This window comes from Lissotriton helveticus, chromosome 3_1 (genome assembly GCF_964261635.1).
Source record: "Lissotriton helveticus chromosome 3_1, aLisHel1.1, whole genome shotgun sequence".
NCBI lineage: Eukaryota > Metazoa > Chordata > Amphibia > Caudata > Salamandridae > Lissotriton > Lissotriton helveticus.
The window spans coordinates 2092823670-2092847514 of NC_136061.1; the positions used below are offsets into that span (position 1 = coordinate 2092823670).

The 23845-nt window shown below is 46.8% G+C and overlaps 1 protein-coding gene and 1 long non-coding RNA gene across 3 annotated transcripts in view; one reads left to right on the forward strand and one right to left on the reverse strand.

Moving 5' to 3' along the window:
- TTLL13 (tubulin tyrosine ligase like 13) overlaps positions 1 to 23845 on the forward strand; it is a 609087-nt gene that overhangs the window by 241436 nt on the left and 343806 nt on the right. Inside the window, 1 exon segment of the mRNA XM_078683250.1 lies at positions 4755 to 4941. Within this exon segment, the coding sequence (XP_078539376.1) occupies positions 4755 to 4941 (187 nt within the window).
- The window catches only part of LOC144824132 (uncharacterized), a 64281-nt gene continuing 45120 nt past the window's right edge, over positions 4685 to 23845 (reverse strand). For both annotated transcript variants that reach the window (XR_013608908.1, XR_013608907.1), the window contains exon 3: positions 4685 to 4804. This is a non-coding gene — a long non-coding RNA (uncharacterized LOC144824132). The remainder of the gene's footprint in view (positions 4805 to 23845) is intronic.

Sequence of the window (23845 nt, forward strand, 5' to 3'; positions counted from 1 at the left end):
GCTGAATCCAGAGCTAGTCGAGAGTTACAAATCTATCTGTCTCCTCCTTGGAGTCCGCAAAATTATGGACAAACTAATAAGAAATCACCTCTCCACATTCTTGGAAACCCATGACATTTTACATCCTGCTCAAGCTGGATTTAGACTGGGATGCAGCACAGAAACAATGCTACTTGCAGTGACAGAAGAATTAAAAATGGTCCTTGATAGTTGAGATACAGCTGCTGTCATTCTTCTCGATTTAAGTATGCCTGGGCGGTGAACTCCGCTCCGTTGTCGAAGTTTGCAGAGTTTTCCGCTCTCCGGTAAGTTGGCGAGCGCAAGCGAGGGAAATCCAACTGTGGACCACCCCCAGCGACAATTCTCAACGCGGGTGGTCATTGATGGTCGTGACTGCATGCGTTGAGAAACCATTCGTTTGTGGTGAGGAAGCTTCAGCTCGAGTAGAAAATCTACTCGAGCGACACAAAGTAGCAGCTGTGCATAGCGTCTGCACTGATTTTCCAATATTGGTTGGCTTTTCTGTCACTCTCATTTGTTGCTTCTTGCTTCCTCTTCTTGTATTTGACCTTCCTTGTAGCATAGCCTCTATACCAGCCTTTTGGATGTCTGCCTTGTATCCTTCCACTGCTTACTTTTAGGGAGCTACTTTTTCTAATTAAGCACACCATCTCCCATTGTGAAATATCAATCCTCCGATGCCCATGTTGTTTATACCCTCTTATGCTGACTGCACTCTCTATCGCTTCTCTCCCCATTACCCCCGCACTTTAAGTTGCTCTCTGCCTCCTGTGGTTCTCCCCCACCCGATCTTTTGCTCCCTCCCTCCCTTGTGTGCTGCTTCTGGTGTGCTTCTTCCCAGGTTTCCCGCGCTCCCTGTTGTTTACTCTGTTGTGTGCTTCTTCTACATCATGTTGCTCTTTCCCTCGAGCTGCTTTTCTCCTCATTCTCCACCTGCTCCTCCCACCTGCTGATATGTTGCCCACTACCCCTTGCCGACCGTTTTAAAATTTTTATTTTGTGCATTCACTTTACCGATCCAAGTCACCCATATTGGATCAGTAAATACATTTAAAAAAATGACAACTACCACATTATGTCGGCAAGCGCATGCGTGGTGGCGCATGTGTGTGCCTACAGAATGACATAACTGGAAACAATGGTTGTGTCGCGTCTCATATTATTATACCAATACTGCACAGCATCAGAAAATTGCATTGGCAAAGCCTATAGGCGAGACCTATTGGCTTTGCCAGTGGTTGTTTAGACCCATGGTGAGCTATAATTGGGGCCACAGCCACACTCTCTCTTTACCTTCAAGCTGTGTTTTCAATCACTTTTTTTTATAAAGAGAGTATAAAGCCCTGTGCAGGCTATTTCTCATTTTTCTATTCTTAGTAATTGAATCTCACATTCTCCATTCATTTCTCAAAATGTAAACACAGCAGGTTGGACCAAGCTTGGATTTCTCGGTATACATGTAAATTTTCTTTATTTGGGAATCATTTGCATACAGTTTTCAAACCTATTTTAAAGATTCATGAGGGCTTGCATGAATAAGTGCACGACCCCATATAGACACTCAGTGGTCCTTTCTTAGATTCACTGGTAAACAAACTCCTAATAGAAACCTCTACAAATAAAACGGTGGTATAGCTAAGAAATGAAATGATACCCATGTACATTACATTGAATGCAACCCTATTGTGAAAAAATGTCAAACCTATTTGTTAGACTCAGAGGTTTCTGGTCCGCTGAGACGCATCTAAGCGAGCCAGAATCCACCGTCCTAGATAGGATGAGTACGATACACTCATCCAATAACCTGCGCTCACCCTTGGGTAGCTTGGCACTGAGCAGTCAGGCTTATCCTCAGGGTCAAAGTGCAAAGTATTGGCCCAACACCGCCCTTGCAACACACTGAGTACACTACAAAAAGACTCCAAACCGCATGTATAAAACACTGGTCTTTGTATTACACACACATTGAAAACGACATACACATTGAATGTATGTTTTACAGGTATTGGCAATTGTTGAACTTTCCCATTAGCAGCACAATGCCATGACCATATATTCACTAGTCATATGTATTTACATGCCCCATTTGCCCCTCAGCCTCATAAGAGATATGAACCCATGCTTGTACTTCCCTGAGGTGTTCACGATCCTAGCTATTCCTCCCACATCAACAATGACAGAAACATATGTTCAGAGGTATTCCACTTTCCCGCTATCACATTAGCATTGAAATTGACATTCTCAATATCCCATATCCCATACCCCGTACAGTTGTTATGGTCTAGAAATCACAGGTTTTGACTATGCCTCTTGACCCAGCCACTCAAACCACCCCAGCCCATGATACACTTGGCACCAGCTATCAAAACACTTTGATTAGTTTGTCAAGAACACTTTAAGTGGAAGGAAACAGTTACTTGATTTTGTCCCTCCAGATTAGGACCTCAGGCACCCACCAACAACTTCACGAGTCTGAGATTAATAGCCCCCTGCACACCAAAGACTGTGACACCGGAGGCTGGCGTGCTTCCAATTTGGAGAAATGTTTTCCCTCCAGCAGAGGCACGAGCTGCAGTTGCTCTAGGCAGCCAGCTGTGGGTGCACACAAGGCAAACGGGACCTCATGGATCCTGTCATGATATCCTCAACACCAGAGTACCTTGTGGCATGGGTCCAGCAAGAAGGAGCTGGTGACCTCGAAATGAGGCCTGTCATCCTTTCGATCTTTAAGTCGTAGACAGTCTAGGCTTTCAGGTCAGGTCTATGGACTTAGCAACCCTCCCCAACACTCCTCGGACACCACACGCTATGAGGTACAAGCTAGCACAGATTTTCCTTTGTAAGCTCAGGTCCTCACACTTTGGCACCGCCAGGTGGGCTGCTGATTGTTACAAGCTCACTTCTCTGCATAGTGTGATCACTGCAGACGTCAGGACGGTCCTTGTCCCAACCGATGATTACTTCCACCCGTTATCCGCCACACTCGTCCTTGCAATCTAATGGAAATGGGGAGAACTCCTTTTGTCATTGGGATCTTGTTGTCAGGAGGCCTGCAACCCGGCCCTTGGAGAGTTCTTAGGGACCTGAGCCACAACAGTTGGCATTAGCTGCAGTTCAGCAACATCCAGGCAAAATCCACCAAGTGATAGTCCCCTTCCTGGATAACGACAAACTCCAGGCCACCACAAGTTTGCGGATAATCCCTCCTGCCTCAATGGTTCCTCTTGTCGATGTACCAGCGTCGAACCAGCACAGTATGGGTCCAATTCCAAAAGCATCTCAGATTCCTGAGGGCAAAGCCTCAGTGGTTATACTCACAAAGGCCTTTGAAGATTAAATCGGTTCAAAACGCCATGTTTAAAATGCACTGGCCCTCTCTAAATTTTGTCCTGTCTGCCATCCTACCCTGGGAGGTTTGATCAATATCTTTATTGGAGCCAGGACCCTACCCCTTGGAATGTAGGTGCCAGTTCCACCCCCTCTTATCCGTACCTCTTAGCTAGAGTTCTGCAGTTTCCCTTGAGCCCCCACATTATGGCCATCTATCAGGAATGCACCGATGTAGTTATTGCCCCAGCACCCAGATGTGGATTGGAGACAGGCCGACAGGCACAAAAGAACCATGAGCACATAAATTCCAACTTTCCCAAAGTAGCATTTCCATGTTAATAATGTTGAAACCACTTGCAATAATGCATCAATATCAAACACTATACTGACACTCTTCTGCACTCAGGAAATACAGCTCAATAGCCTTTCCTTAGAACCCTCATATCAATCAATGCGAGAAGCCAGACTTACCACCCGGTGTCATTCACTACCAGTGCATGTAGCCTACACGCGCACATGCCCTACCTATTCCCGACACCACAACTTGCCCCCAGGAACTACTCCGATGTAGCAAGAGACATGCAGAACATTGGCAAGTAGCTTTTTAAATGGCAAGCTAAGTAACAGTAACCTGCACACACAGGACCTGCCAGGGCAAACCTGTGGCACCTTTGAAGAGCTACCTCCGTGGGTGGCACAACCATTGCTGCAGCCCACAGAGGAGCATTTGAGGTACATGCCCTAGGTATATTTCTTACCCCTAGACGAGCAACTTACTACTATCTCAAATCAGCCAAGGATGTACACCAATCACCAGTATGTATATGACAAGCACAGCATTTTGGCACTGCCTAGCAGAGTCAAAGCCCTCAAAGTCCTACGCCAGCAAAGCAAGGTTCAAACAGGAGGTCAGTGGCCAACACGTCAGGGGAGACCACGGCGAAAGAAGCCAGATCTAACACCGTTTGATCAATAGATTTTTGCTTTTTTTCACTTTACATCTCCAAGAAAGTAATGTACACACTTCTATTATATAAACATTTTATTAAAATTCTTCTAAAACAGAGTTTTTGCATCTTTAAGAGTTGCTCTGATTTCCTTTATTCATTTGGTTCTGTGTATAGAGTGATATCAGTTGACATCACCCGAGACGATAGCTCGTGACCCCGTCAGTCACATGTTAGACAGTTGAGCATGGCAAGATATCATGCTTCTCTCAGATGTTGAACACATATTCTCTATAGGCTCACCCCCTTTTGAATGGTGTTTTTATCCACAGAAAGCATGAAGGCTCTGGGAGTTGGTAACGGTGTTGACTGTCTCGAATGTAATTTGGCTGAATGAAAACCTGAGACAGCCATTAGGCACTGGCACCAAATATGTTATTTTCCGTTTATTTTCAGGCTTCAGTTGGAGGAGCTTCGTTTGAAACAGGAACAACGGGAAAATCTCACTGGAAAGAAGAAAAAGGAGAGCAAAGAGTTACTTCAGGGAGAGTCAGCAGGGGAAAAAAACATTTCCCGCCGCACAGTTGTTAAGAAGGCTTTACCTCGAATGACATTCAGCAATGTCAGGATCCCAGAAACAAAGGTATTGATATTAATGATTGTACTAAAAGCTCAGACGTGTGCATCAGGACAAAGTTAGAAATTGTATATATTATAAAAAGGTTCTCGTGATTGCTACTTCTTGGTACCTTTACAATGAGCACTTTGGAATGCTTGGAGCACGATTGATGACATTCGCATACAAGGATAGTGAGGAATGAATGGCTGGAATACACGCTCTGCTTCAATATTCAAGTTTTCTCATTCGGTTAGCAAAGGTATAACATTGAATTGAGGTTTAAAAAGCCGTGGTCTTGTCCTGTAAGCAAAAAATAGAAAGGTTCAAATATGGAGCAGGTGGAATGTGCATAGAGGAAACGTATGTACCCCAACTGTCCCCGGGAGGGGAAGACCTAACAACGAGAACCCGGCAAGACGATGTAGTGAAATATAATCTCACAAATGTGATCCTATTTGTTGACAGGAAAAAAGGACTGATGTCTGATGAAAAATGGCTCACGAAGTTGTTACAATTATTGTGTGTTATTTCAATAATAAAAATAGTTTTTTTTTTTTTTTTAAACAGAGATGATAAACGCACCCATATTGTTGTAGAACTTTTGCGAAATCATATGTAACAAGATTTGAAAACAGGAAGACTTCAAGGAAAAAAAGACAAAATGAGGCCTTTGGTGCCCCACTGAAGGTGGGATGCCTTGTTCCTTTGAAAGGTCTCCATTCCATGACGGTTAAATGTGCTTCTAACATTATCCGCTAGATCCAGCAAGGAGTGATCGTTTCATCATGTTTTTTGTTTAATATGATTGGTCTGATTATTGAGAACAATAGCTTTTAAGATTTTGTTTCCTTTTTCCCATACCCTATTTGCATGCCCAATTCTTATTAGTATTTTACCTACTTTTACATTTCTTTATTTACTGTAAATAGAGTGATTCCTTGCCCACCAGGGATTAGGAACATGCTGTCACTACAATACAGTCCACTATATCTTTAGTCAGCTGCTTCTTTGCACTATGACAGTTGTCATTTGGAAAGGTAGCTTCACTAAATGTCTTAAGTGTTTACTTGCTTACATTGTATGAAGAAAGGTGGATCTACAGCAATAATTTGTTCGATGGCCACATAAAATCTTGGCATCAATATAGATCATAATGCTGTGGAGGGGATCACTGGAATCATTGAACAAATTCTACATCTGGCTAAATCAACGTAGCCCACACATACAGTTTACCTTGACATCGAGCAAATCGGAGATTAATTTCTTAGATTTGAAAATCCAACAGGAGAATGGGAAATTATTCACCGCATTATACACTAAAGACACAGAACGCAATACCTTGCTACATTATTCTAGTTTCCACCAGAGAAATTTGATGGATAACTTGCCATACGGCCAATTTCTTCGTATAAGAAGAGACTGCTCAAAAAAGGAAGATTACTTTAAGAATGCAAATATCTTATTGGATAAACTGGTATAACAAAACTACCCAAGGAAAATGACTAAACGAGCAATGAAGAGGGCGTGGAATACCCCTAGGGAATGCCTATTAACACCGAAAGACAAAAATAAAGACATGCCTCTGGTCTGTGTCACCACTTACTCAGGATCCACGAATGATGTCAAAAAAATAATCAGAGGGGGAGGAGCCTAGCTCGCGGCCGTGATGGTCGCCCTTTAGCTCGGCTCCCGCAGCCCTCCGTCCTGATTGCCTATCCTGTCTTCTATCCTGTCCGAGGACGACACATTTTTGGGGCATTGGAACATAACGGCTTGTTTGTACTTACCATCCGACCCCGGGGTCTCGGTGTGCAGTGGCTCCGGAGTTGTGGCCTCCGAGGGATCGGGGCCTCTGCGAGACTTGGACCGGGACCTGGCCGGCGAGATCCTACGGCTCTCGGCCCGGCCGAGAGCGAGAACCAGTGTTGGGAGCCGATGTGCGAAGATCCCGGCGATCCTGACCCGGGCCTGCCCTGGTGGCCGCGCGGCCGGCGTGGGTGGGAGGCTCCGGGACCTGATTCTGTGAGGGGGTCTCTCCCCGCCGCTGCTTTGTCCGGCGGCCCTGGTCCTCGGGGCCCGGGCTCCGCTTGTTTGGGGCACCGGTGCTGGCGCTGGCGGAAGCCCGTCTTGGGCGGATATCCTTTTGGCATCGAGGCCGCCCTTGCTGGGACCCCCGGAGCTTGTAAAGTCCTACATTTGAGAACTGTTCTTTCCGGGGGTCTTGGTGGGCGGCGATTGGGCTGATTCACGAAATGGCGGCCGACCCTCTGGAACGAGAGTCACCCTGTGGCGGCGGGCCCGTATTGCCTAATTGTGTGGGGAGTGGATCTGGTGGACGTGAGCCGACGGTCAGAGATATCCTGGAAGCCCTGAGATCCCTGCACGCTTCCCTGGCCCTGGGCATCTCGGTGGGTCCGCCACGATCTGCCGCCATTTTGGGCGGCCATTGCTTCTTGTCGCCCTCTTGTTTCGATGACTCCCTTGCCTCGCCCCCCTCGACTGGCTTGAGTGTCTCCGCCACGGATCGAAGATCGTGTAATGTACCGGTGACTTTGGGGCGCCCTGCTTTTCAAGGTTCGGACCCCGGGGACTTGGATGCTGTACTGCGACCCTGTTCGACATTGTTGCCTGAAACTATTGGTGGACTGCCTCCTGTGCCTGCTTCGATGACTTTGCCTGTGTCTATAATTGGGGCCACCTCGCCCGATCCAGTGGCGCAACTGAACTCCTGTTTTTCATTGCTCGTGCTGCGATTGTCGATGCATCTACACTTTTGGTTTGGACTGTTGCTCCCTTGTGGAACTATCTACCCCCCACGTAGCTATGTTAGTTGCCATTCCACCCGATTATATGCTGATTCCGTATTTAGTATGTGGTTTTACGTTGACATGTGGTGGGTGGGGTTTATCGCTCGAAAGGGTTGGGGGTGAAATGTACGACTTCTGTTTGATTCCAGGTGTACGATTTAGTAGCATTAATGTTTTCAGTCGTGGAAAGGTGGGAGGTCCCCTTCGCCTACTGTTTTATGGCGCGTGATGGGGTGTCGACCTGGCCTGTTGTTGACTGTGCTTGTCTGGTGGGGCGGAGGGCTGCGGCCGCCCGTTCGGATTATAATTATTCTGCTCCTCCCTCCTGTCTTCTTTTCTTTGCTTTTACTGTTTTTTGTCTCGTTCTTCTTTCTTACTTCTCGCTATATTTCGGGTTCTGGTTTAGGGCGACAGGCACGCTGTTTGAAGGGTAGGCCATAGCCTTCTACAGGGGTGCAGGGTGGGACGGGTGGGTTGGGTTCTATTTTTTGTTTGTCCTCTGGTTCTATGGCCCTTTTCTATCTCTTTTTCGTGAGGCCGCGTCTGTCCCGACCTCCTATGGTGTGTTTCGGGTGGGGGGTGTGGCGTCGTTACTCCTCCTGCTATGTTTTGGCTGTCTTTCTCCCCGATCGCCATACCCCCGCTTGGGCCGCTACTCCTTTTGTCTCCTGCCTTCCCGCCACGGGGGGCCTGTGTCGGCGTGTCTTTTTCCTTTCGTTTTTCATATTTCTTTATTTCCCCTTTTTATTGTTTTATTTTGTCTTCCCTCCATTTTCCTTTCCCCTCCCCTTCCCCTTCCCTACCCCGTTCCCTCCCCCTTTTTTCCTTTCGGTGTCCTGGAGGTTACTATGGCGGGCTGATTTTGGTGTATTGCCTTTCCGATCCCTCTGTTCTGGCTTGGTAGTGTCTTGGGAGGTGGGCATGTTACGATGATAATGCTCAGGGGCTGATGGTGTCTCACATATCCTGATTTCTTGAATGCATTATATTGTCCCCCCCGATGTTCTGACCTCATGCCCCCTTCTTAATGTTGATGTTGGTTACGGGATATCGGATGCCTTCGTATTGAAAGTGAGCCTGTCATACGTCCTCTCCCCATATTATAAAATTAAGCCTTATTTACTCCTGTGTTTCAGCCCTTTGGTTACTGTGTTTCTTCTCCCCCCTTTTATGATTGTACGGCCTCTGCTTTGTACTGATTGATTATGTGATATTTGCCTGGTGACTCCTGATTGTTTTGCACATTGCGGCCGGCCGGCTTGGTTGTAGGCCTTGACTTGTCTCTCCTTTTTGATGTCAATAAAGGTTTTAAAAAAACAAAAAAAAACAAAAAAAATAATCAGACGGAATTGGCAAACTGTCAAAGGTCTAACCGAGTTCAAAGAATTACCAATATTCGCATTGAAGAAAAATCGCAGCATTAAGGAAATGCTGGTGCGAGTAAACACAAATAAAAAAAGGGTGCAACCATCAATACAATCGATGTTATCTCTCCCACCAATCAAAGGTCATCACAGATGCAGAAATTGCGTGGCTTGTTGTAACATTGTGGAAGGCACGGAGTTCACGTATGGCAATAAAACCATTTGCCACGAGGAGTTTACTAATTGTAATACTCCAAATTTGGTATACTGCATCATATGCCCCTGCGGATTGGCATACGTTGGCAAAATGACACAGCCAGTCAAAACAAGAATAACGCAGCATAAATCCAGGATCAAGTGCAAAGTATGGACAGCACCCATGGTGAAACATTGGATGGAGGTAAACCATAACATTAACGAAATGAAATAGACAGTCCTCAGACAAATCAAAGGAAGATTGCCAGAAAAACGACTGCTGAATGAAGAAGCAAAAATGATTTTGAGACTTGGGACCACAGAAAACGGCCTTAATGAATTATTAGAGATTGTACACTGTATATAGCTAGTCACAGTCAAATTACCCAATGTGTAATTGACCATTTCCAAACCAACAGACTATGGCAGGCTCAGGACCCCTCCAGAGAATATCGAGCTGATCCTCTATCCTGTGTATGAAAGTTTAGATAATTAAATTACTTGGCTACAGAATTAACGCATGCAGGAGGATATAACAGATGTGGGTCGCAACGAGTAATGCTAAAGAGAAGTTATCCAACCACACACTGTAATAATTGCAACATGAATCCCAGAGAAACACAGTTGTAACGCCCCCCGGCTGACTGCGGACCTAGTGGGTCTCATATAACCATGCCACAACAGGAAGATGGGTGGATGCCCGCAAGCTAACTAAACCTTGGAATCGAAGAGAGCTTCAATTGAAGTTGGTAGTAGAGCCGAGACGCAAGAAAAATAGTGTAACGAAATTAAGATCACACGTGTCCCCATACACACATCTAAGGGAAGATCCTGAATTTTGGAAAAAGAGTACATGTAGCACAAACATTAAAGGTATAAATAAAGCTAGCTGCCGTGATAACATCACTACAGGAATACCAACGCGATGAATCAAGCAGCGTCCTGTAATAAACATACCTCAGGGAAGACTCTGAAGTCATGAGCGAAAGAAAATACGAGGCGCAAACATTGTGTGTACAAATAAAGTTTGCTGCCATGACTACATTAGAAGAGGAAGTCAGGCGCAACTAACACGGGACTGTTCCTGCAACAGGTGAAGGAGGAAGTCAGGCAGGCGTCATGTCAAATGACGCACGACGTGAAGTGAACACAGTTAGCCAATGACGCGCGCAGTGAAGTGAACATAATTAGCCAATAAGCCGCCAACTAAGAGAATCTGACGAGGCAGCCGAGACGCCTGAGGAGTAAGCCGAGATATTGAATCCTCGCATCGCCGAAGAAATCACGACGAACAGAAGAATTTAAGGTGTTTAAAGCACGGCTTTACCAGGGCACAGTAGGGTGATCTCGGTAAATCAATGGAGATTCACTAGGCACGCTACATGTTGTAAGTCACTCTCTATAACGCACGGTATGCCACATGAAAACACGTGGGTGATACCGAGACGATCAGAAACTTTTTAACCTTTTCCGTGCGACCGCGTTTCCCCCTCCGGTGCTGGGCCGTAATAGAAACGGGCGTGGTCATGACGGAATGGTTCCGTCATGAGCACAGCTCAACCGACGCTCATGACGGAACCGCTCCGTCATGAGCACCGAAGGGGTTAAACAACCTCGAGACACACGGAGACACTTTGCCCCCACACTATGAGGTTCAGTTAAAATTAGTCCATACCGCTAAACACTCAAGATCACGCTTGAGAATGGGAAGCACAACTCTGAATTAATATGACCACCCATTTACTCATTAGTTATCTAACAGATAATGAGACGTTGATGCAAGAACTGGATAGGAGTGACCTCATGTTATTTAACCCCCCAGAAACAAAGATCCAAAACGTTCCAAGATGTAAACCTTATATGACGAGACGGAGAACATTGAATCGCTGCATTTCAATCACACTAGGTATGCCAGTGATATCCTTATGGTGAAACTGAAATAGCTAATGTACATAAGCAGGTACTGTGAGACACTTACATTTTTTATTCCTTTCCTCACAAATTGTAGATCACGATAATCCTATCACAAAGTCCCAGCCCTGAGGAAGACCTTCTTCAAAATCCTCCTGGTCCCCAGCACGAAAGTCGAAACGTGTCGGCACACCCACCTAACTCACCTTCTCACTTGCACAAGAGTCAGAGCATCAATAATAAATAGGAGTATTAAAAAGGACTCGAAAAGTTTAGCCATAAAAAGTTGAATGGTCTTTACCTTGAACATTTTCGTAACAACTCTCTGAGCCTATACTTTTTTAAGGACCACTCAGTAAAATTGACCAAGGAGTACTATTTAGATGTACCCTGGTGGACAGAAAACGTAGGATTGTGACCAAAATGCACCAAAATGTGGTTTTCACTGTATATATGAGATGCACTTTTGTTTGATTGTGGTTTGTTAGGATTCAGGTCCAGTCCTCTCTCGGTGACCATGGTCGGCCATCACATGATCTGCCAGGATGAGAATATAAGCAAGTCGTACCTTCCTTTCATTGCTTGAAATTGTGAATGTGTGGGTTCCTGGTTCCAGTGATTTGGTTTTCTTGCAGTATTCTCACAGGCTTGTGAGTGCTTCCATTCTCCTTTCCCCTTCCTATTTTTGTTATTTCCAGAATACCTTGTTCCTTGCCCTTGTCCTTCCCCTTCCTTGTTGTTTGCTTTTTTTAGTCTAGTTTAGTTTAGTTAGGTCTCCCTTTCCTTGTTTCTTCCGATTTTCCAGAGCACGTTTTTTGCCTAGTTCGGGGGTTTGGGGCTCCAATCCCCCCGTTTTGAAAGGCTTTAGTGTTTGTTACACACGGAGCAAGTATAGAGCATTAAAGACGCGATAAGAAAACGAACGTTTTGTTCGTTTTCTTCCGCGTTTTTTACATGCGCTCCACATCGTTTTGCAAACGGTAATGACGTTTTGGGTCATTCCGCGATGGAGCTGCTAGCCGAGTGTTTTACGATCGGCTTTTCATTATTTTGACTTGCCCACGTCCTTAGTGTATCCCGATTCAGTAGGGGGTTTTTTATGCCCTGCGAAGGCTTTTTCCCTCTTTATCCTGCAATAAGACACCGTTTTTTGGAGGAACATTGTTAACTCGTGTTTGTCCAGGTCTAGAATCCAAGAGGTGTTATCTTGGCTGTTATTTATTGCTTCCTCTGCTGCCCAAGATGTCTCCATGAAGCTAAGCCTGCATATTTGTCTGGTGCAGAAGCGTGGAGGCTGGAGCAGTGAATCTATCGCCCTGTTTGGGTGGAAATAGACTTGGTGTCTAGGGATATTCCACCCCCTTTTCTGGGTCATCTGCGCACTCATAGTTTATACTCTTGTGAGTGGCAGCTGGGCTGGGGAAGAGGATTAGACCATACTTCGTTCCTGCAGTGTATGGGCTGAGTGGACGGAACTCAACAGAATTTCAAGCCCACGTATTATTACACTGCCCGGACGAGTATGGAGGACGAGTCAGGGGAGGGGTCATTAGATGGGGCCACTAACCTTCCGACCATGCAGGACGTAATGGGCGCCTTGTCGGCCTTACAAGCCCAGGTCCAGGACCTGCGACAGGAGAATGCAGGTCTCAAACAAGAACTAGGGGCGGTGAGGGCCACAGAACAGTCACAACAGAGGGGACCAGGACCGGTATTACAACCTGCGACTTTCCACTATGGAGGTAGTGGGCCAGGACAGAGCACTAGTGCTGGAGGGGTCCCTCTAGCAGTAACGGTCACTACACCTATTACTGTACCTTTAGCTCCCCCGGAGAGGTTTACTGGGGATAGTGAGAAGTTTGGCACGTTTATGAATCAGTGCCAATTACACTTTATGTGTAAGCCTGGTGCCTTCCCTGATGACTCGGCCGAAGTAGCTTTCACCATATCATATTTGGCTGGTACTGCTGCCCAGTGGTCTATCCCCTTAGTCGATAGCGATGATCGAGTATTGTACAACTATCCGGCTTTCAAAGAATTGATGAGGGGACTGTTTGCTAAACATGCATTTATGCAGGCTAGTGATGAAGCTACGGCAGGGCAGACAGGATCTGTGGCTTATATTTCCACGTTTAACAGATTGGTGTCTGAGACTCATTGGCCCATGGACAAGAGAACCTCCCTGTTCTATCAGGGCCTTTCTGAGGAACTTAAGGATGTGGTATCTCAGGTGGTGGATCCCCCTGATGATTGTGCGGCATTCATTGACCTGGTGGTTAAGTTGAACCATCGGTTGTCAGAGAGACGTGGGGAGCGCAATCGGTTTCAGGTATCCCGGGGAAGCTATGTTAAAGCTGATGTAAAATCCCTTGGGGAGCACAAGAGCGTGCCTGAACCTATGGAAATAGGTGGGGTCAGAGGGCCTTTGACCATGGAAGAAAAGAAGCGGAGGAGGGAGTTGAATCTTTGTTTGTATTGTGGACAAGGAGGCCATTATGCAAGGGAATGTCCTGTGAAGCCTTCCGGAGTTGGGTATGGTAAGAAGGTGGCATGCATCCAGGGGAACGGTCGCCAGGTTGAGACAGAAGAATTGAAGGGAAAGTATGATGTTTTAGGGGTTTTGGACCAGGTGCCAAGGCATTTTATTATAACCGCTCATCTTCTGCTCTCTGTGAGTAATCGGGTGCCTGTGTCAGTTCTTTTGGATTCTGGTGCTACAGGAAACTTTATTGACATCACTCTGGCTGACAAATTGTTGATTCCTTGTCGAGATAAAGAACAGCCGGAGCCGGTAAGGGCTATTGATGGGACAGAACTGACATCGGGTTATATCACTCGCCAGACTGAACCCCTAAGATTGCTGTGCGACAATGGACATTGTGAGACAGTGATATTCGATCTGATTGACGCTCCTTCTTTTGGCTTGGTGTTGGGGGTACCTTGGTTGCAGGAACACAATCCTAAGATCGATTGGGTTCAACGTTTGGTGACATTGGATTCCCCCCATTGTCTTAAACATTGTTATAATGAGGCCAGTAATCAGAGATCCCCTTTATCTTGTGCTGTGACTGAGATGTGCTCTGTTCCCCCGCAGTATTCTGCCTTTAAAGGAGTTTTCGATAAAGGTCAAGCTCAGGGTCTTCCTCCGCACCGGTCTTTTGACTGTAAGATCGACCTGGTGCCTGGTATTCCTTTGCCGTGCAGTCGTGTATTTGCACTTTCAGAACTCGAGGAGCAGCACCTCAAGGAATATATAGAGGAGATGTTGAAGATGGGTTACATTCGTCCCTCTTGTTCGCCGGTGTCTTCAGCGATCTTCTTCATACCGAAGAAAGAAGGGACATTGAGAGCATGTGTGGACTATAGGGCCTTGAATAGGGCCACAGTGAAGAACAGGTATCCTCTTCCACTCATCCCCGTGCTGTTGGACCAGCTTCGCAAAGCCACGGTGTTTACCAATTTGGATTTGCGAGGCGCCTACCATCTTATACGTGTCCGCCCCGGGGATGAATGGAAAACGGCTTTTAAGACCAAACATGGCTTGTTTGAGTACTTTGTGATGCCGTTTGGCTTATGTAATGCGCCCGCGGCATTTCAATTCTTCATTAATGAGGTTCTCAGGGAGCATCTGGATAGAACCGTCATCGTCTATCTGGATGACATTCTTATCTTCTCTGAGACCGGTGCAGAACATCTAGAACACGTGACACAAGTGCTACAGAAGTTACAAGAACATCATCTGTATGCTAAGTTAGAAAAGTGTCAGTGCAGCACCTCCGAGGTAGAGTTTTTGGGATTTATCATCTCAGCAACGGGTATTCAGATGGACCCTAAGAAGATACAGGCTATCGTCACCTGGCCTATACCATCTACAGTTAAGACCATTCAGGTGCTCTTAGGGTTTGCCAATTTTTATAGGCGTTTTATTTCCCATTTTTCTGATATCGTTGCTCCTATGACACGCCTGTTGAGGAAGGGGGTTCCCTTTGTTTGGTCATCTGAGGAACAGGACGCCTTTCAATTGTTACTCGGGAAATTTACATCAGCACCAGTATTGGTGCATCCTGATCCTGCCCTGCCGTTCTTCGTGGAAACAGATGCCTCGTTGTGTGCTGTAGGTGGGGTGTTATCGCAAAGGGATGAGGGGACTGGCCATATGCATCCCATCGCCTTTTTCTCCAAAACCTTGTTGCCAGCAGAACGCAACTACACTGTGGCAGAGAGAGAGCTATTGGCAGTGAAGTTGTCCTCAGCCTATCACCCACAGTCTGACGGGCAGACTGAACGTACCAACCAGACTATGGAGCAGTACCTGAGGTGTTTGGTGTCATCTTTGTCTTGTGATTGGGTAACTGCTCTTCCTATTGCGGAATTTGCCTATAACAACAGTCTCCATTCCGCTTTGGGTATGTCTCCGTTTTATTGTTCCCTGGGGTACCATCCGAGAGCGTTAGCTATCCAACCCACTGGGCATGTGCCAGCCATTGATGATGTGTGTAAGAGGTTGAGTGATATCTGGGGTGTGGCAAAGAAGCAGCTGCAGAACGCTACGGCTGTTATGAAGACACAGGCCGATAAACATAGGGCCCTAGCCCCAGCGTATCAGGTGGGTGACCTAGTATGGTTGGCATCTCGTAATTTAAGACTGCAAGGTTCCCGTAAATTGCAACCCAGGTTTGTGGGCCCTTTCCCTATTGTTCAGGTGGTTAATCCGGTGGCTATGAAGCTTAAGCTGCCAGACGACTATAGGGTACATCCTGTTTTTCACACATCTCTACTGAAACCCTACGTGCCCTCTGCTCTGGTGTTGCCTCCCCCGCCTCCTTTGGTAGTCGATGGGCAGGAGAAGTTTGAGGTCCAGGCTATCCTTGATTCTAGGCGCAGGAGGGGCCGCCTTTATTATCTGGTGGATTGGAAAGGTTACACCCCTGAGGACAGAACGTGGGAGCCGGCTGGTGGGGTGCATGCGCCTCGTTTGGTTAGGTTGTTCCATAGGCAACATCCCGGGAAACCCCGCCCGGTGGGGAGGCTTGTTAGGGGGGGGGGAGTACTGTTAGGATTCAGGTCCAGTCCTCTCTCGGTGACCATGGTCGGACATCACATGATCTGCCAGGATGAGAATATAAGCAAGTCCTACCTTCCTTTCATTGCTTGAAATTGTGAATGTGTGGGTTCCTGGTTCCAGTGATTTGGTTTTCTTGCAGTATTCTCACAGGCTTGTGAGTGCTTCCATTCTCCTTTCCCCTTCCTATTTTTGTTATTGCCAGAATACCTTGTTCCTTGCCCTTGTCCTTCCCCTTCCTTGTTGTTTGCTTTTTTTAGTCTAGTTTAGTTTAGTTAGGTCTTCCTTTCCTTGTTTCTTCCGATTTTCCAGAGCCCGTTTTTTGCCTAGTTCGGGGGTTTGGGGCTCCAATCCCCCCGTTTTGAAAGGCTTTAGTGTTTGTTACACACGGAGCAAGTATAGAGCATTAAAGACGCGATAAGAAAACGAACGTTTTGTTCGTTTTCTTCCGCGTTTTTTACATCCGCTCCACATCGTTTTGCAAACGGTAATGACGTTTTGGGTCATTCCGCGATGGAGCTGCTAGCCGAGTGTTTTACGATCGGCTTTTCATTATTTTGACTTGCCCACGTCCTTAGTGTATCCCGATTCAGTAGGGGGGTTTTTATGCCCTGCGAAGGCTTTTTCCCTCTTTATCCTGCAATAAGACACCGTTTTTTGGAGGAACATTGTTAACTCGTGTTTGTCCAGGTCTAGAATCCAAGAGGTGTTATCTTGGATGTTATTTATTGCTTCCTCTGCTGCCCAAGATGTCTCCACGAAGCTAAGCCTGCATATTTGTCTGGTGCAGAAGCGTGGAGGCTGGAGCAGTGAATCTATCGCCCTGTTTGGGTGGAAATAGACTTGGTGTCTAGGGATATTCCACCCCCTTTTCTGGGTCATCTGCGCACTCATAGTTTATACTCTTGTGAGTGGCAGCTGGGCTGGGGAAGAGGATTGGACCATACTTCGTTCCTGTAGTGTATGGGCTGAGTGGACGGAACTCAACATGGTTTAATATTTCTTTGCAAATGACTACGTTTTTCTTCGTATTAAGACCAGATGTACAAACATAATATAAAAAGCAATCCAACTATGTTTTGTCATGCAATTGAAGGACATTTGCATTCATGAAAACTAACGCATAAGATAAATAGAAAAATCTAAGAGAAAAGCAAGTTCTGTGTTGTTCATTATTGAAAAAATTATTGATTAGCTGTGTACCTACCTTAAATGTTAACAAACTGAAAGTGTTAATGTACATTGTTTGAACTTGCCGTGGATAAAAGTAAGATCCATGAGCATGAGTAGTTTATGAATCTATGGTCCTAGAGGTATTGTGTTGTGTATTAAGTGTTTACTTGAGCACTTATTAGCCGATTTAATCATCTAAAATGCATAGGTTTATAACATAGCAATTCTATAATGCTTCATCCTTGGTAGATGCGTTTATACATGGAAGTCGTATTAAAACACGCAAGAAACAAAACCACAGCCCTGCATATTCTCCCTTGAGATATGGATTTTCTTCCTTTTTTGTCACACCTTCCCATGTGTAACAGGACCTAAAGGATAACTTGATAGCTGGTTAATGTAAAGCTACAAGAGAAAATAGCAACTCATTCATTCAGGTGAGGTCATTAGAGATGTCTAAAAATGCAAATATTCCTCTGAACAATGTAAAGAAATTCATATTTGAATTTGTCTGAAAGATATTGGGCATGTCACACCTTTTTTACTATCATTATAAAAATATTATTAATAGGTGGTATTAGTTCAAATAATTTAATAACTCACAGTATATTTAAGGTTTCAATGTCAGAACTGACATGAGAAGGTTAGCTTTCAGCAGTGAAAAGTGGAACATACAAGCACAATGTAGTTTTGAGATCTAAAAGAAAATCAAACACTTGCATTCTGCTCTATCAGAAATCCCAGTTAGACATTCATCACAAGTTAATTCAGTGAGTTTAAGCACAAATCGGGTAAGGTCAGGACACCAGTGAAAGCAGAAAGTCTCAGTTACTTGAAAATATGGTGAAAGCTACATTCTTTGAAAACCAAAAAAACTGTTTTGTGATAAAAGAGAAGACAGAGAACAAAGTCCAAAAACGGTCTGATGCAAACTACTTTGTCAGAGTTCAAGCTTAAAGCCATGATGTGTGATATGTTGTCACTGATTCTTATAGAAAGCTTTCATAAAGACTAGACCTACATTACTGACAAGGCTGGGACAACCATTTCTGTGAGAAATTGGTTTGTTGTTCGAGTGGGGTGGAAACCCTTCTCAAGCAACAGTCACAATCCACTAAAGTCACAAAATTAGTCTGTTCTTAGCCCTCTGGTAGGTTGGCACAAAAGCAGTCAGGCTACATTTAGAGGTAATTTGTAAAGTATTTATGCATTACGCAATCAGTAATAAAGTGAAAACACATCACTAGAAAAAGTCCCAAACCAATTTAGAAAGGTAGAGTAAAATTTAATAAATTATTTGACACCAAAATGACAAAAATCCAATTAGTAGAACGGGAGATTTGCAGTTTTAAACATTTAGGTAAAAATAGTGCTTAAAAGCATAAAGTGCCAACTGTGGTTATCTTTTTGCGCTGGACAGGGACCAAGTTAGTATAGCTGAGGACTGTACCTTAAATCCTGCCAGTCCCAAGGAGGGATGTGAGATTCACGTGAAGAATTCACGTTGCTTCAATGCTGTGTACCGATGCATCAGTTCCGAAAAGCTACGAGGTCCGCGTTGAGAATGCACTGAGGAGTGGCAATTCTGATGAGCTGTAGGGCTACCATCGGGGCTTGTGTTGAGGAGGCACAGGGTCAGACTGATTTGCATATAGCCATGTCTGAACTGGGGTGGCAGAGTGGGCTAAAGAACGGTGATGGATTAAACCCAGATCTTTTGACTGGGTGTGAGTGTTTGATTGATTCAGATGCTCCGTCCATCACCACCCCCTTTTGTACCGCTTTTGGCCGCCATAAGTGTGGCAGGGTATGCTCAGACGTGAGTCCCTTGCTCACTTTGCCACTGGATTCAAGCAAGCCGGGCTGAAGACGGCTGGAATGCCAGAAACCGGTCCTCGGAAGCTTGTTTCCGGTCCAGGGAAGACATGGCTTGGCAGTTCGGGCTGCACTGTTCCCATGAGGCACAGGGTCAGACTGATTTGCATATAGCCATGTCTGAACTGGGGTGGCAGAGTGGGCTAAAGAACGGTGATGGATTAAACCCAGATCTTTTGACTGGGTGTGAGTGTTTGATTGATTCAGATGCTCCGTCCATCACCACCCCCTTTTGTACCGCTTTTGGCCGCCATAAGTGTGGCAGGGTATGCTCAGACGTGAGTCCCTTGCTCACTTTGCCACTGGATTCAAGCAAGCCGGGCTGAAGACGGCTGGAATGCCAGAAACCGGTCCTCGGAAGCTTGTTTCCGGTCCAGGGAAGACATGGCTTGGCAGTTCGGGCTGGACTGTTCCCATGAGGCACAGGGTCAGACTGATTTGCATATAGCCATGTCTGAACTGGGGTGGCAGAGTGGGCTAAAGAACGGTGATGGATTAAACCCAGATCTTTTGACTGGGTGTGAGTGTTTGATTGATTCAGATGCTCCGTCCATCACCACCCCCTTTTGTACCGCTTTTGGCCGCCATAAGTGTGGCAGGGTATGCTCAGACGTGAGTCCCTTGCTCACTTTGCCACTGGATTCAAGCAAGCCGGGCTGAAGATGGCTGGAATGCCAGAAACCGGTCCTCGGAAGCTTGTTTCCGGTCCAGGGAAGACATGGCTTGGCAGTTCGGGCTGGACTGTTCCTATGAGGCACAGGGTCAGACTGATTTGCATATAGCCATGTCTGAACTGGGGTGGCAGAGTGGGCTAAAGAACGGTGATGGATTAAACCCAGATCTTTTGACTGGGTGTGAGTGTTTGATTGATTCAGATGCTCCGTCCATCACCACCCCCTTTTGTACCGTGTGTTGAGGATGTGTCATGCTACATTGTTTCCAATGAGGAGCTGCGTGGGTTTGCATCACGCTGCATCAGTTCTAATTAGACCACAGCTAGTATGGCAGAGCACCTTCAGCCAGACTTCCAAGGATCCAGGACTGGACGGGCACCACTTGGAGGGGTTAGGACCTTACAGCAGGCAGATTCCAGGTGCAAGGTTCGAAATAAGTGGAACCTTTTCTGACCCTGAGGCTCTGATCAGGAAGTCAGATAACTAGCCCTCAGAGTCATTCTGGTGGTCCTGAGTTCAAGATGCAGATCTAATCCTTCCCACTCAGGCAGCAGGGCAACAGGGCAACAGGGCAGTAGGGCAGTCCTTCTTCTGAGCCTTCCACAGGTCCAGAAGTGCTCTGAAGAGTGGGTCTAAGGGTCCTATTTTTATACCTGGTGCCGCCTTTGAAGTAGAAGTTTATAGAAATTCCCTTTAAGGCGTTATTGGAATTTCCTGCTTCCCTGCCCAAGCTCCAGCCTGGCTGCAGGCACAATGGGTTAGTGGAAAATCCTTTGTGTGAAGGAAGGGCACAGGCCATTTATTTTAAAGTGGGGCTGGGCTCAGTTCACACCCCTACCCCCCATCCTGCCAGTAATGGCACAGCCAATCACTCTATAGTGTGGCCATCTTGGAGGAATATACAAAGTCCAACTGCCAACTACACCCTGTCATGTGTCCCAGGAACAGGCTGCAGGCACGAAATACGACGGGGAAATTCCAACTTTCTAAAAGTGGCATTTTCAAAATGGTAATTTAAAATCTGACTTAATCTTTAAAGAGAGTTTTTAACCCAATTTCTCAGACATCAATTATGACTTTCCTACCTGTTCCCAATCATAAGTTAGCACTAATTAAATGCTGTGGCAGCTCCTTCAATAAGGCGGAGGAGCCTCGCCCCACTGCTTTGCAGCAGTGTAAATAAAGGAAAAATAAAATGATAATAAAATTGTCTTTTTTCCGGCTGCTGCAGTTTTGCGGGGCAGGGTGGGGCTTGCCTGTCATCACAGCCAGCAGGGGGAGGAGTGGTATGTGAACTTAAGTGCGCATAAATGTTTGGCCGGCGGTCTTGGGCCAGCCAAACAGTCATGCGTACTTTGCATGTTCTCCACCCAGGCTGCATTACAGCCTGTGTGGAGAACATGCCCAGTCTCCATCTAAGCACCGTACCATGGCGCTCAGACGAATCACAATACTGCATTGCAGCATTGTGATCGGTTTAGGGGAGCCTGGGTGCTTCCTGGGGGCTCTGTTCCTGTCCCTGGAGAGACAATGGTGGAGAGACGCGGCGAGGAGGTAAGTTCATTTATTTTTATTTACCCCGTCCCCTCCCACCCCCAATCCATGCCAGCCGCCACTGATTACATGTAACAAAGAAACCCAATGATCTCCTATGGGAGAGGTAGGCTTCAACAGTAGTGGAAAACAATTTTTGGGAGTTTTTTACTACCAGAGCATGTAAAACTTAAAAGTACATGTCCAACCTTTTAATTACAATGCACCCTGCCCTATGGACTACATAGGGCCAACCTTAGGGATGACATATATGTAATAAACGGGGAGTTTAAGGCTTGGAAAGGGGGTTATTTGCCAAGTCAAATTGGCAGTCATAAAACTGCACACTGGCTGCAATGGTGGATCTGGGGCATGTTTTACTGGGCTGCTTAAGTGGGTAGCACAATAAGAGCTGGTGGTTCACTAATAGCATTTAGGTTACAAGCCCTGGGTATATGGTGTACCACTTTACTAGAGACATATAAGTAAATTAAATATATCAATCCGGTGCAAACCAATTCTACCATGTTTTAGGGAGTAAGCACTTTAGCACTGGCTAGCAGTGGTAAAGTGCACAGTCTCAAGGACAGAAAAAATGAATTCAGAAAAATAGAAGGCTGAAAGCAAAAGTTTGGAGGAAGACCACCCTACGGCTGACAGGTCTAACAATTTTCTAATCTTTTGATGAGAGAAATGGAATTTCGTGAAGGAATCTTAACATGGATCCATATTTTACATTCACGTCCCACTGAAAGAGTTAAGACAAGCAGGGTGGTCTCAGAATCACTGTTAATACAAAGAGGGACAAGACAAGGCTTTCCTTTCTCACCAGTCCTACTCATTTTAGCTATGGAGCCATTAGCAAACCACAATCACAATGAGGGAGTAAAACATGGTCTGATAGTCTGAGGGCAAGTAAATATTATCTCAATTATACAGAGAGCATCCTGTTATATATCCAGGGCGTGTGGTCGGGCTCCCAGTGGTATTAAGTAGACTTGAATAATTCAGCAGTTTCATGACTAAAATGTAACACTAACGAGTCCTATTTAGCTTAAAAATATACATAGCTGGGGGCGTGGCTTGCAGCCGAGCATGGCGGCAGCTTAGAGGACGAGCTCCGTGATTAGAGCGGCCTCTCCTCAAATCCGACCTTATATCCGAATCACCATTTGCCTCTTTTGGGGAGTCCCCGAAGCCCGAGAGGAATCGAAGGCGGTGACTCCGGTGGCGATCCGAAACCGGGAGACCGAATAAGCATTGAAGACCTGCGCGGCCTGAGCGGCGATCTGGAGCCGGGGGCGCGAGTAACGAGCCACCCCGACCGGAAGTGCAAGGAGCAGGGACTGGCCGGACCGGAAGCACCCGGTCGGCGAGCAGCGAAGCAACGCCGGACAAGAGCAAGCCGAGAGTGGCGGCCAGACCACGGCCGAGACTCTGACACCTGGCGCAACTGAATCCGAGGGCAGAGGCGTCCTGAACGGCGGGCTGACGAGAGACGCGAGGCACCGTGAGCGGCGCCGCCGGACCACCGTCGGCATCGCGCCTGGGAACCAACGCTCACGGCGAGGGCGAGCCTTTCCCGCGCAGGGCGTCCCCGGCAGGGGGTGTGAAGGCTCCTTGCGTGCAGGCGAGCCCCGTTGGACAACTCAGCGGAGCCTGACCCTAAGTGCAGCCGCAGATTTCCCCAGCGCATCCATCAAGGGGAGCGGAGGTGTCGGCTGGGCTCCCGCGGACCGTGAGCCGCACGAGGTGGAGCCACGCACCCGCACCAAGGTACAGTGCGAGGGAGTGACACCGGAGTAGCGGCGAAGGTGTTGGAGAATCAGGCGCAGTGAGTCCCCATCACGCGACATCCGGTGACCCTGGCCACTCGCACGGCACGCCGGTAGGCACGCAGCCCCGACTGGGAAGACGCACGACATCGGGCATTGCCTGTGAAGGGAAGCGCATTAGCAAGAGTCCTCTGAACAGTGCCCATCCACGTGGCCACGACTGTGCACGGGCAGGCCGGTTACTATTGGACTACTATATAAACTGCTCCCCCTTTGTGCGACGGAGCCGGGGTGGACCATAAATCGCAAGGCTACGTTAGGGGGGCGAAGGACAGCAAGCTCGACGTGACTGCGCCAGTGGCAACGGCCACAGTTGTCACACACAGCAATCACCGGCGACATGGCCGGGAAGGGATCCAGAGGGAGTGCGGCACAGACCCGCCTCGAGAAATATGCGTACAACAAGGGAGCGTCCTCGCCAACGGAGAGCCGGCAACCCGGCAGGACATTAGTGGAAGGGAATGGCGAGGGACCGAAGGCGACGCTGGATGATGTTATG